At 38.4% G+C, this 13,586-nt stretch overlaps 4 protein-coding genes across 4 annotated transcripts in view; 2 read left to right on the plus strand and 2 right to left on the minus strand.

The window, feature by feature from the left end:
* LOC131001633 (uncharacterized) overlaps nucleotides 1–13,586 on the minus strand; it is a 465,975-nt gene that overhangs the window by 62,359 nt on the left and 390,030 nt on the right. The gene's annotated exons all lie outside the window — the stretch shown is intronic.
* LOC131001703 (peptidyl-prolyl cis-trans isomerase Pin1) lies at nucleotides 1,389–5,808 on the plus strand. The gene is made up of 2 exons (XM_057928284.1): nucleotides 1,389–1,982; nucleotides 5,577–5,808. The coding sequence occupies exons 1-2, from the start codon at nucleotides 1,748–1,750 to the stop codon at nucleotides 5,699–5,701; spliced, it is 360 nt and encodes a 119-aa protein (XP_057784267.1). The 5' UTR covers nucleotides 1,389–1,747; the 3' UTR covers nucleotides 5,702–5,808.
* Nucleotides 6,544–9,426, plus strand: LOC130998153 (uncharacterized). Its single transcript, XM_057923586.1, has 4 exons — nucleotides 6,544–6,554; nucleotides 6,737–7,975; nucleotides 8,505–8,999; nucleotides 9,083–9,426. The coding sequence occupies exons 1-3, from the start codon at nucleotides 6,544–6,546 to the stop codon at nucleotides 8,587–8,589; spliced, it is 1,335 nt and encodes a 444-aa protein (XP_057779569.1). The 3' UTR covers nucleotides 8,590–8,999; nucleotides 9,083–9,426.
* On the minus strand, nucleotides 9,554–11,433 carry LOC131001696 (uncharacterized). The gene is made up of 2 exons (XM_057928274.1): nucleotides 9,909–11,433; nucleotides 9,554–9,828 (listed from the first exon to the last, which is right to left on the minus strand). Exons 1-2 carry the CDS (start codon nucleotides 10,062–10,064, stop codon nucleotides 9,556–9,558), a joined length of 429 nt encoding a protein of 142 aa, XP_057784257.1. The 5' UTR covers nucleotides 10,065–11,433; the 3' UTR covers nucleotides 9,554–9,555.

A 13,586-nucleotide genomic window follows, 5' to 3' on the forward strand; every position in this document is an offset into this window, starting at 1 on the left:
CCTATCGGGCACGAGGAAAGTTTCCAGCCGATATACCATTTAAGCCCAATTTTAATTTAAGAGAGGTTTAAGTATAAGGGTAGGAATGGTATTTCACCATGAAGTGGGTATTTTTCATAGATGTTTTATATAGTTGGGTAGATTTGATAGATGTATTATAAAAGTGGGTATTAAAAACCATTTGCCCTTTTGGCAACCTCAAAGTAATTCATGGTAAAAACCTATTTTTTGGTTTTAACTAAATCATTTTTTCTTCTAGAAAATAATGTACTTATATTTTATGAATTAAATTATTTTAATAATCATGATGCATGATAAAAGTATAGGGAGTAGAAATCTTAAATATCAAGGGCATATTTAGTAGGCATATTATGATAAGACAAGATAGATAAAAAATAAAATATATTTAAACAAAAATGTGTATTATTCTATTTGTATCCGAGTTGAAATTCGTGTATGTACAAGGATTTTTTTGTCTCTTATTTTTTTTTAGAATTACAAGAGGCATCTAATATATAATCAAATCAGCAATCCGCACGCAGACGGAACTTTTACACCACACAAAAGTGAATAGTTTTCCTACTTTTATCTCCTATTTTTTTAATTTGTGTTACTGTTCACGTTTAGATGACAAAACGAAAGAGAAAGGTCGGGACTTTTACACCACACAAAAGTGGATAGTTTTCCCACTTTTATCTCCTATTTTTTTAATTTGTGTTACTGTTCATGTTTAGATGACAAAACAGAAGAGAAAAGTCGGATATATTATCCTAGGAGGAACAATATTTTTACACGAGTCGAAGTCTTATCTCAGACTTTTATTAATATGTGTATCGTAGTTATCAAATAACTAATGAGAAGTGTTAAAATAAGTACATTTTTTAAGATATAAAATAAGAATATTTTCAGCCCTTAGATCATCAAAATCTACAATTGATTAATCATCATGTTGGATGAATTGATGGTCCTGAGTTCAAATCTTAAATGTAGCAAAAATTTATTTTTCACAATTCATATCTTTATACAACAAATTCATACGTGTCGTACGAATTTTGATAACTAATTAATCCCAAACATGTATATTATCTTTGACTTTATCTATCCTCTCAAACAACCCCCAATATTATTTTAGTAATCATGAGTGCATCCGCAATGGGGTTACATGATAGCTTAGATGATAGTCTACTTTATGATGGGGGACCACATGGTGTAAAGATGCTGCAGTGGGGTTACACGATAGCTTACACGATAACTTACACGATAACTTACATGATAATGGCGCGTGTGAAACACGCAATGAACAAATGGACTACACGATAGAACGTGTAGCCCTCGTGTAATGTTCTCCCGCAATGGTTACACGATAGCACATTTACACGATAGAGCTATCGTGTAAGGGCTATCGTGTAACCATTGTGAGTGCTATGAGACACAAAGATTATATTGAAAACTAAGACATTCCATATTTCCATATGAAGTTGGTTTTTGGCACAAAGAAATAGTAAAAGAAAGAGATTACAGCAGCTATTTTGACCATATGTTGTTGGCCGGATAAATATATACTCCATTTTCCAACCGCCAGATCGTAAGAAGCGCACACCAACACACCGTAGAGAAAAACTCCCAATCCGCCAAAATAGAGTCCGATCGGAAGAGGAAACCGTCGGCGGATCGCGCCGACCACCACCACCACCACCACCACCACCACCACCACAAGCACAAGCACAGCAGCAGTAAAAAGACCAAAATGTCCTCTTCGGAGAAAGTCAAGGCTTCGCACATTCTCATCAAGCACCAGGGCTCCCGCCGCAAGTCCTCCTGGAAGGACCCCGACGGCACCCTCATCTCCGCCACTACCCGCGACGACGCCGTCTCCCAGCTCCAGGACCTCCGCCGCGACATCCTCGCCGGCGTCGCCTCCTTCCAGGAACTCGCCACCAAGCACTCTCACTGCAGCTCAGCCAAGCGCGGCGGCGATCTCGGTCCGTTTCTGTGAACCCTACCTCCCCACGCTTTTCCTTTGTTACTACTTAGGGTTTTCCTATGAAATAGATTGATTTAGCTGCCAATTACTAGGCGGATTTGATATTAAAGATGCCTGTAATTTTACCAGTTAGTTTTTTTGAGGTCACTGATGCCTACTTATCGATTAAATTAATTAAGCTACAAAAATGGGGGAAAAAATTCCACCACCATATAGTATGGTCTCTAGGTAGAAGACCAAAGCTAATTGTAGTTATTGTTCAGATTTGGTGTTTGAATAAGGATATTTTTTACACGTTGAGTCGTAATAAATGAGATAACTTTGCATAACATGTGATGTATATATAGATATATTATCAACGGTGATTCCTGGGAGAAATTTGAAGTTTGAACCACATGAAGCCCATTATGCTTGAATATCTGATACTTAGATCAATATGATCTTAAACTAGGCTACGGGTTTAATTAAGTTTGGGCAATAATATGTGCAGAAGGACTATACAATACTGTCTTATTATCGTTGTTAGTTATTGTTATTCGTATTATACTTCACTGTATCTACAATAATTGTCATAGTCAGCAACTCATTCTATATTTTTATACAAACTGGGAGCTGCATCACTTGTACTGTTGTACAACATTATATTTTGCTCCAAGTGTTATCTTTTTATATATGGGTTTGAAATGTTGGTGCATTTAAAATATTGTGTTGGAACAGAATACTTTAGTTGGCCATAATTTGAGCTGAATAAGTACTTCTATTAGCTACATAGTTGGTTTTGGCTGTCTTAGAAACATAAAGTTGCAGATAGTTCATAGTTGTACACTTGTACAAAATGGGAGACTTTGTTGAAAAAAAATTGTTTGTAAATTGGTTGTCGAATTTAAGCTGAATACTAAGTTGGCCATATTGAGCTGAATAAGTACTTAGTTGGTCACGGCTGTTCCAGCCATCACATGGTTGCAAATTGCTGTACAAAATGAAAGAACTCATGGAAAAGAAAACTTGGTTTCTGAAATTAGCTATTGAACTTGCAAGCTACTATTCACATAATGCATGCATATTAAACAAGGACAAAATAGTAAATTCAATAATAGGCATTGCTACAGAGTATGATACTTTTTAGTGAAATGCGACGACCAATAGTTAACTCTCCTTAAGATTGTTTCAAATTGAATTCTCAGCTTAACTTTTCAGCCAATATTGAAGTGTTGTACGGTTGTTAGAAATATTGCGTGCAAGCACAAATAGTGCAAGGAACATACAAATGAAAAGATCGAGATCGTTCAATATTTAAGTGGATCAACTACTAGTTTCTTTAATGTATATTTTGGCATAGCATTGAACCCTAGTATGCACTTTGATCTGCTACCGAACTGATTTTGGTGATTGTTGGACAGTTTTGTGTTATTTGCTATCATTTCAATAGTGGTGCTTGGATAGATCCATGGGAGTAAGACATAAATAGCCATATTACTGATGTTTTCATACCGTTTCATTTGGTTGGTTTTCCTGCTCCCCAAGCTGGACATTTGTGTTCCTTCTTCTTTTGGTTGAATTTTAAATTATATTGCAACTGTATGGCTGACCTGTAGAAACATTCCTATTGTGCTATATGGAATCATGAATTCATAAACACACATAGCCTGTTATGGCATTAAACCCTGTACTTTATTTGATCTTGTCCGATTCTGTTGATGTGTGCCTCAATGCTCTTCGGATCTTATTGATCTACATCTTCGTTGAAAAAGTTTGTAGTTTGCTAATCCCAATTTATGATTGCCTGCCCACCCTACCCTGTCTTTGTTTGGAATTATAACCCTTGTGTTTTCTAGATCTCCGTTCTCTTCTTTAATATTGCCACTTTGCTCATGCATGTTTTCTAAATTATGACATTCAAGCCTCTGTGTTGGGGGATTTCTCCGAGCTTCTAATTCTACAAAAAATCTTAACATCATTGGTAAAGCATCGTTTCATTTATGATTTTTGCTTTCCCTCGTGCCTTTGTATTAGCCATAATAATTTCATTTTTAATTTTGTTTTCCCCGTCTTTCAGGTTCTAAGACTATTCACAGTGACCTCCCTCAACTCAACCCTCAAATAAAATATTCATCTCTCTTCCACATACACAACCCGACCCCTATCTTATTTATACTTCCTTAGTGATGCCAACATGACCTTCAATACTTTTCCTTTTGTTTTATGTTTAATTTTGTGTTGGCCATAATAATTTCAGTTATATTTAAATGTATAAAGAGTTAATACTCTCTCCATCAACAAAAAATAGTCCATTTTTGTCATTATGGGACGTCCATAAAAATCAGTCTCTTTCCATTTTTGGAAACTTTCTATCACATGGTGGCCCCTTTATCTACTTACAATACAATTAATTATCATTATTAACACTACTTTTTAAGTGGACCTCTTCTTTACTCATAATACACTCAATTATTTTTATTAAAACCAGTGTCGTTTCCTTCCAGGACTATTTTTTGTGGGTGGAATGAGTATAAAATTAAAGATCATAGAGAATTTTGAAAGTTGTATACAATTTATGCAAAATGAGGCTCTTTAATATAGAGAATTGTTTATAGGAAGTTTGATATAATTTTTTTAAATATATAATTATTAAAATATTAATGTTTATTATATATATATATATATATATATATATGGCGCCACATGACACATGACTTTGTTGTGCCCTTGGCCCCTTGAGGCAACCGCCCAAAGTCATCCATATTCTATGATTTCTCATTTTTCTTTAATAGCAAAAGTTTGTCCTATATAGTGATTTTGTTATAGAGGTGTTCAAGGTTCCGGTTTGAACCAGCTTGGAACCGTCGGTTCACAGTTCCAAGAATATGGAACTGAAACCGGACAGTATGATAGGGTAGACGATTGATGTTTCGGAGTCGAAATTGACGGTTCCGGTCCGGTTCATGAACCGCCGGTTCCAGTTCAAACCGTGTGATTTTTTCTTAATATAATTTTTTAAAATTGTTTTCATTATATTTTTGAGTGTTGGCTTGAATTTGCCGAAATGTACATCAAAATAAATGAAATAATGCAATTACATAAAAGGATTTGTGTATAACATAAGTCCATTACAGTGAGTTAATTACAACTTGTATTTACAAACTTAAACTTGTAAAAATGGGTTGGGGTTAGGGGGTATATTTATAAATGAATGTGGATGAAAAAGTTCAAATTTCAAAGTTTTGGAAGGGCAACCATTCAAACCGCTGGTTCAACGGTTGGTGCCGCCAGCTTCTGACCAGAAAAAATAATAACACAAGGTGTCATGGTTTGGAACCGCCGGTTCAACAGTTCCGGAAAGTACAAACTGGAACCAGACGGTTCCGGTTCCGGGCCGGGCTGAGTTGAACACCTTTTCACAAAGTCCCGCTGTGAATGGTAAAGAACATAAGTTTTAGCAAAGTTTAGAAGAGTAAACAAAATGCAATTGTTGATAGATATCTGAATATATTGGATTTGAGATATGTAGGCGAAGATTTAGTTCCCTTATTAATGATTGTATATGAAAGAGTGGAGCAGAAATTGAAGTGAGTGAAATTGTTGCAATGCGCAGGTTCATTTGGAAGGGGTCAGATGCAGAAGCCTTTCGAAGAAGCGACATTTGGTCTTAAGGTGGGAGAGATAAGCGATATCGTGGACACTGATAGTGGAGTTCATATCATCATCAGAACAGCCTAATTCTTTTGCCTATACCAAAATTTGTTTGCCATTTCAGTTTTATATGTTGTCATACTTACACTCAAATCACATACAGTATATGATATCATTTCTGTGATGGGTTCTTAGTGTCTGTTTCTTTAACATTATGGATCTGCACGATATCTTTATTTATTTTCCGCTGCTCCTGAAAACATTGGCTGGACAGGCCTGTTCAAAGGTGAATTAAGGGTAATTTTATTTATAGTCCCTATTTCACTTGGGGCGTGTTTGAATAGTTATTTAAGGCTAGGTTTGGGGCGCTAAATGGGCTCATTTGATAACCAAGTTATCCACTATGTGAAACCCGCAAAAAAGTCATGGCCCAATGGAAAAACACTGTTACACCGGAGATCTAGGGGAGTTGAACAATAACTCTACTTATATTTTTTAGGGTTAATGTCGTGAAAAATTATGAACTTTGGTGCTATTTCCAAACTTTTCACGAACTATTTTTTTTATCCAATTTTCCATGAACTTAAACACCCGAACAATTTTTCCACAATTTTTACCTCCGGTAATTGTCCGGTCTTAGGTGGCGCCTACGTGGCATTACGTGGCATTAGTCGAAACGACGACGTTTTGATAAAGTATATGAAAAGACGTCGTTTGAGCTAGAATTCGCATCAAACGACGCCGTTTCTTTTGCTGGGGTTAAATCATATTAACCCTAACCTAATTTCACCGCATTTTCTTACATTCACCATTGTCGAATCTTGACTGCAACTGTTATGGGAGAATTTGACCTTGGGACGACGAGATATTGCGAGTGAGGCGCCGAGAAGAAGACGAAGTAAGAGATATTGACGACGATATTTCGCGAAATGGGAGATAGGTATTTCTCTTTCCCCCTGTATAGAATTTGTCGCCCATAGTACTTTGCCGCCCTTAGGTCAGAGAAAAAATTGAGTCTTTACTTGCCTATTGCTGTGAATCTTTGATTTTGATTTACTATCTCCTTGAATCTTCTTCTTGCCCATCCATCACATTGAATTTCCTTTTTTTCAATTTGCGCAGTGACTCATTTGGCTTGTATATTCACCATGGTGGGAAGTTTGTCCACTTAGGTGCAAGTAGATTGTACTCAGGTGGTGACGTTTTGGGGAAATTCGGTTTAGATAAGGATAGGTTTGGTTATTTTGACTTAGAGGAGGAAATCAAGCAGCTTGGGTATACTTCTTGGAGGTGTTTAGCTTTCAAGGTTCCTAGAACTTTAGTGTTTATGGATTTGTGTGATGATAAGCAGGTAATGCAAATGATACAATGTTGTACATCTACAATTACATGTGTGAGTATCTATGTGGATGATGGGAAAAAGGGAAAGGTCAAGAAGGCTGTCACTGAATCTGAAACTGTTACTAAGACAGTTGCGAAGACTATAACAACCACTAAGAGTAGTAGTAATAAGGGGAAGGGGAAGGGGAAGGTAAATCAGTCCAAAGGGAAAGAGAAGGTGTTTGATAGGGAAGAGCCTGCTAGTGTAGTGAAAAAGCAGAATGTGCAGATTGAGTTAAGGAAGGGCAAGGATACTGACAGAGTGGTGAAGGAGCAGAATGTGCATATTGAGCCAAAGACTGAGCATGATGTGCTGATGGAGGAGCTGCATGAAACAGATGAAGATGATGATGATTATGTTCCTCAATTTAGTGAGACAGAGGACGTAGAGTCAGATGATTCTTTAGGTGATAAAGAGCTAGGGTCAGAAGATGAAGAGTATATGCAAGCAAGAAGCAATGTCAGGGAAAGTATTGGTGTCATTGCTGAAATGGGTTTAGAGAAAGAGAATGAAGAAGAAAGATTGTCTGAATATGATGATTCTGACAAAGAGAGGTCTGATAGCAGTGACTCAGATGGTCAAGTTGTTAGAAGCAAACAACCTAAAGTTGTGTATGATCCAAGGGGAGATATTGCAGATTTGAAGCTTGTTCTAGGCATGCGGTTTGAGGATGGTTTTCAGTGCAAGAAAGCACTGGTATCATGGAGCATAGTTAAAGGTCATCCAATTCACTTTAGAAGGGTAACCAAGGATCAGTGTGAGGCTTATTGTGAGGAGCCTTGTCAGTGGAGAATTTATGCCAGTATAAAGAAAAAGGAGAAGTCTTTGGTGGTGAAGATCTTGGGTAAGGATCACACATGTGCATTTGCAATTGGTAATAAGCAAGCAAGTTATAAGTGGCTTGGGGAAGAGTACACTGAGGTCTTCAGAGTTAGACCTCAGATGTGTGTTGAGGATTTTAGGAATGATGTTAAGAGGAGGTTTAACATAGTTGTTCCAAATGGACGGTTGTACAGGGTCAAAGCACATGCCTTACAATTGCTTAGAGGCACTGTGCAGGGCCATTACCATAAATTAAGGAGTTATGTTAGTGATATGGTAGATAACAATGTATCAGAAACTTTTAATGGGTATATTCTGAGTGCTAGGGGGAAACACATCATCGACATGCTAGAAGAAATCAGAAGTGGTCTAAGAGAGAGGCAATATAAGAAATTACAACATGTGAACACTGTCACTAACATAGTAATACCACCTGTTAGGAAAAAACTAGAGAAACTGAAATCACAAGCTAGGTACTGTACTGCTCACCCTGGTCTAGGAGGGGAATTTGAGGTCTCAATGAAAGGGGATAGGTTTATTGTGTCTCTGCATGAGAGGACATGTAGTTGTAGGGCATGGGAGCTCACTGGGATACCTTGTATCCATGCTGTGAGTGCTATCCATTTTTTGAGGGATGATCCAGCCACATATGTGCATAAGTATTTGAGCACAGAGACATATTTGAAGGCTTACTCATTCCCTCTTGAGCCAATCAATGGTGAGAGATTTTGGCCAAAGGCTCCTGGATATCCAGTTGAGCCCCCACAGGTGAGGATCATGCCGGGTAGACCAAAGAAGAAGAAGAGAAGAGACAAGGATGAGAAAGACCCAAAAAACCCTTCAAGGCTGAGAAAGACAGGCACCATGATGACATGCCAAAGGTGTTTACAAGTTGGGCATAATTCAAGGACATGCAAGAATGCTGAAGTGGAGAAGCCTGAAGGTGAGAAGAGGAAGCCGGGAAGACCAAGAAAGTACCCACCCCCTGAACCCACTGAACCAACTGAACCCACTGAGGCACCCACAACAGAGGCCACAGACACCACAACAGAGGCCCACCCCCTGAACCCACAGACAACAGTGGCTGCATCATCAAGAGGAACGGGCAGGGGCAGGGGCAGGCCCAAGGGCAGTGGCAGGGGTAGGGGCCGGGGAAGGGAGATTGCAATGGAGAGACAAGAGGTAAACTGTGTTATCCTTAAGTTTCTTATGTTATTTTCATTTGACATTACAATTTACATGGTACTTTGTTTACATCATTGTAGGCAAGCAAAGGAATAGGCCATTACATTGGAGAAGAAACAGGGAACTCTTATATTGCAAGTGGGAGTTATGTGCAACAAATCCCAAGAGGAGATGAGCTGTCCATTCAAGGCCCTACACAGGAATCCCAAACCAACACTTGAAGATGGATTGTTGAAGTGGAGATGAGCTGTCCATCTGTCCATTTGATGTTGTTTGGTGTTTTTGATGTTTTTGATGTACAAACTTTTCATGTTTCTGTTTCTTCAAGATGGATTAAGACAATTTGAATTTGGATTGTTGATGTTGAAGATGTTTTGTCTCAGTTTTTGATGGTATAAATATCATAATCAGTTATGTTATTCCATTTCTTGAACATTCAGCACATATAATTGCACAGAATTCTGAAAATAAACTTACTTCTCATTACCATTGCCAATGAGATTACAAGGTTGTTACAAGAGGAATGACAACAAAACACCATCAACCCTATACCCTAAGCAACAAATGCTTGAATTACCACACTAACAACTCCAACAACACAAGCACAAACAAACACCTTCTTCTTCCAGTTCTTGCTGCCCTTAACCTTCTCCATTCTGAGGAGTCTCACTTCATCCTCCAACAATCTAATTCGCTTCATATCTTCCTCCACATATTTTTGCAGGCGATAGCATTCTCCAATCCAGAAGTTCAGTTTTTCAGCATCATCATCTTGATTTCTAGGCTTTATTTCAGGATCTACCCACTCAAAGAAGCCACATTGTTTCTGCAACAACAAAGATTGTTGCTTTAAGGAAGAAGAGAGAACAGAAATAAACTCAAAAGCAAAAAAAACGTGACAATCACCTCTTTGTTGGAGCATCTGAGAAATCTTCGCCCAGGATTGAGGTGCGTTCGCGACATTTTCATCTCCACTCGAAGTTTGCACGTACATTCAGGGAGGGAATCAGGTGTAGCCATGGAAGAAGAGGCGCCATAAGATGAAGAAGGCGAGAAATTCATCAGATTCTTCTGAAACCCTCAATCGTGGAAATGGGGAAGTGATTTCTTAATTTCCCCAAATGTAGACCTAAATAGATGTAGGAAATAAAAAATGAAGAAAACGACGTAGTTTGATGCCAATGTAGACGACGTCGTTTCTTAATGTCGCCGGCGAAGACATGTCATCTTTCAGGTGACTTAAAGAGTGCCATGTCAGCACTCTAATTGGGGCTTATTGAAAATTGTGGAAAAATTGTTCGGGTGTTTAAGTTCATGAAAAATTGGATAAAAAAAATAGTTCGTGGAAAGTTTGGAAATAGCACCAAAGTTCATGGTTTTTCACGACATTAACCCTATTTTTTATTTCACAATATTGCCCCCATTTCCCCCATTTGAAAAGATTGAAAGTTTGGGAATTGATCGCGCAACTTGTAGTATCATTTTGTTGGGGTAGCTGAAGAACAGATATCGTAGCAACAACAGAAGATCCGACACGGTAATCATCGACCATCGTCAATTGGGCTAATAATAATAATGTATATTTCATATTTACATGTTTCATAGATGGAAGGATTAAGAATGGAATGGAATGATAATGAGTAATACCATGGTAGGTGGAAAGAATTGTGATTCTCATGAACGTAGAAATGGTGATTCCAAATAAACTGATAATTTCTACAAAGAAAATATATCAAGCAAAGAAATTGAATAAAAGTAGAAATTACCATTCCATTCCCACCCTCATTCCATTATACAAATCACCTCCTAAGTCTGGTAAAGAGAATATTAGCACTCCATATAATGAAAATGAGCATTACATGTGTCACCTAACGTTTATAAATTCCTTTTTGCTTTTATTAATTGCAAGACACATTTGTATTTAATTTTGGGCCGGCCTGAAAAATTAATCGGGCCACCCAATAACATAGCAACACGTCCACTGGGTCTCGACTAGGCTTACACTTAGACCAAGGGGAAAATGGCACACGATGACAAGAATAATTCCATCAATCGTTAATAATATACTGCTCGTCGCAATATTTTTTAGTCATTTGCAAGTAGAATTATATTATAATAGACCTCATAAATAATATGAGTACTTCCTCCGTTCATGAAAATTATAGTCTTATTTTTATTTTCATCTGTTAACAAAAAATTATACTCCCTCCGTCCCAGCTTTTAGTATCTCACTTTCCTTTTTTGGATGTCCCACATTTTAATACTCCATCCGTCCCATTAAAGTTGGCCACATTTATTTTTTTGGTGTCCCACTAAAGTTGGTCACTTTCTAAAAATGGAAATATTTATTTTAGTTAAATCCAATTAATTCATTTAATTAAAATTTGCTAATTAAATCTAAACTCTCTTTATTTAAAAACACACACAAAACACACACGCACACAACAACCCCCCTCCCCCAGCGCCCCACCCCTTCTCTCTTCTTCTCCGACGGCCGACCTCGTCGCCGGTGGCCGCCCGTCCCCTGACCTCCCTCGCCTCTGCTCTCTCAGGATCTGGCCCTCCACCTAGCGCCGATCCACACCTCCATTTTTTCCACTCGCGCCGTCTTCTTCCACCTCCTCGCCTTCCTTCACCCGCCTCCGCCTCCGCCTCCGTCTCCCTCCACCTAGCGCCGCTCCAAAGCCTCCATTTGAGGCTAGGGCTTTGCCTTCGCCGCCGATTTGGGCTAGGGCTTTGCCGCTCCGCCTCTCCAGTCGGCTGCATCTGCGATTTGGGGCTAGGGCTTTGCCGCCGTCGCCGATTTGCCTCTCCAGGCAGCGCCGCTTCCTTCGGGTTTGGAGATTGAGGGGATTTCGCTGCGATTTGGGCGAGCGGCTGAAAATCGAAGCTTGGGTCCGCCGATTTGGGGGTTAGCGATGGAGTGTCGATTGGGTTATCTCTTTCCTTTTTTTGGTTTTTAGCTGAAAATTGAAGCTTGGTTTGGGTGAAGAAGGTGATGTGAAGCCTGGATTAATTTTTGATTGAAGCCTTTTTTTGGCTTTGGCTGAAAATCGAAGCCTAGCTTTGATGGGCGCCGAAGCTCGCCTGTGAAGGTGAAGTCTGGTTTGGGTGAGGGGCGAGCGGCGACCACCGGCGCCGGCGACGTCGCCGGATGCAGTGAAGTTAGGTTGAAGAAGATAAAGTTAGGTTGAAGGAAATTTTAATTAATTCATTAATTTTGATGTACCACATTTAATTAAACACTAACTATCCCTTTCTTAATCTCCGTGCCGAAAAGAATGTGGCCAACTTTAATGGGACGGAGGGAGTATCAATTTCTATTTTTAGTAAAAGTAGGCGGGACCCTTACTCCACTTTTATTATTTTAACACTCACATAAATGGTGGAACCTTTATTCCACTCACAACACACCTAACCAATTTATTAAAAAATGTGTCACTCTCAAATGAATACTAAAAGCTGAGATGGAAGGAGTAATTCTTTTTAATGCCATTTATATTTTAAATTCATTCACGTTCAATATTTACAAAAAAACTCAATTATTTAAAACATTAATTTTAATCGAACCCTTTCTTCACTCAACTTTAATGGATCAATTACTTTATATAATCTCCCAACTATTTATTAAAACTCGTAGTCACACTACAGTTTTCATGGACAAAGATAGTTGTCCCTCCGTCCATGAAAAGTACGACACTTTTGCTATTTTTGGCGTCCACCAAAAGCATGACACTTTTCTCTTTAGAACATGGTCTCACATTTTTTCCTTAACTTTTATCCTTACAAATACTTCTTATCTACAAAAATATCACCTCAAATTCAATTTCAACCACACATTTCATAAAATGATGGGACCATTTCTTTCACTATATAAAAATTATCAATAATTTATTAAAACCTATGCCCACCAAAAATGTTATACTTTTGATGAACGGAACTGAGTAGTATTAAGTAAAATACAACTTTATAATGTTGGATTGTCTGCCCTCATACTTTGAAGACCTATTTTTGGTTAAGTTTAGGTATTACATCGATGAGACACATTGTTTACAAATATCAGCCCTCAAGTCCAAATCGAGACCCATATTCTGGATCATATATTGCAGCACTATAATAGAGCGGAATGTTCAATTAGTTAAAGTTTTTGTCGAGCCTTCAAACAATTGTTTTTATTATTATTATTATTATGAGGAATTCAAACAATTGTTCTGGAAATGGAATTCATTAATCATTTCCATTTGACAAGACGAGAGGGCACTTGGTAAAAATTTCAACATACAAACTCTTGCTAAAAAAAAGTATTAGAAAGTTATCTTTCATAACTGTAAATTGTACTCCCTCTGTCCCATTATTTATGGGACGTTACTGTTCGGCACGAAGATTAAGAAGAGTAGAATTAAGGGAATTAGATGTGTAGTGTTATTTTAATTAAAACACACACACAGTCACATACACTCCCTCTCTCTCTACCTCACCGGTACACGGTGGCGCCAGCGCCAGCGAGCGCCGCCTCGTCGACTCCTCTCCGTCCCCCCCCCCCCCCCCGGTCCTCTCTCTCCCTTCCCTTTCTCCCTCTCTCCA

The sequence above is a fragment of the Salvia miltiorrhiza genome, chromosome 8, assembly GCF_028751815.1.
Source record: "Salvia miltiorrhiza cultivar Shanhuang (shh) chromosome 8, IMPLAD_Smil_shh, whole genome shotgun sequence".
In the NCBI taxonomy this organism is placed as follows: Eukaryota; Viridiplantae; Streptophyta; class Magnoliopsida; order Lamiales; family Lamiaceae; genus Salvia; species Salvia miltiorrhiza.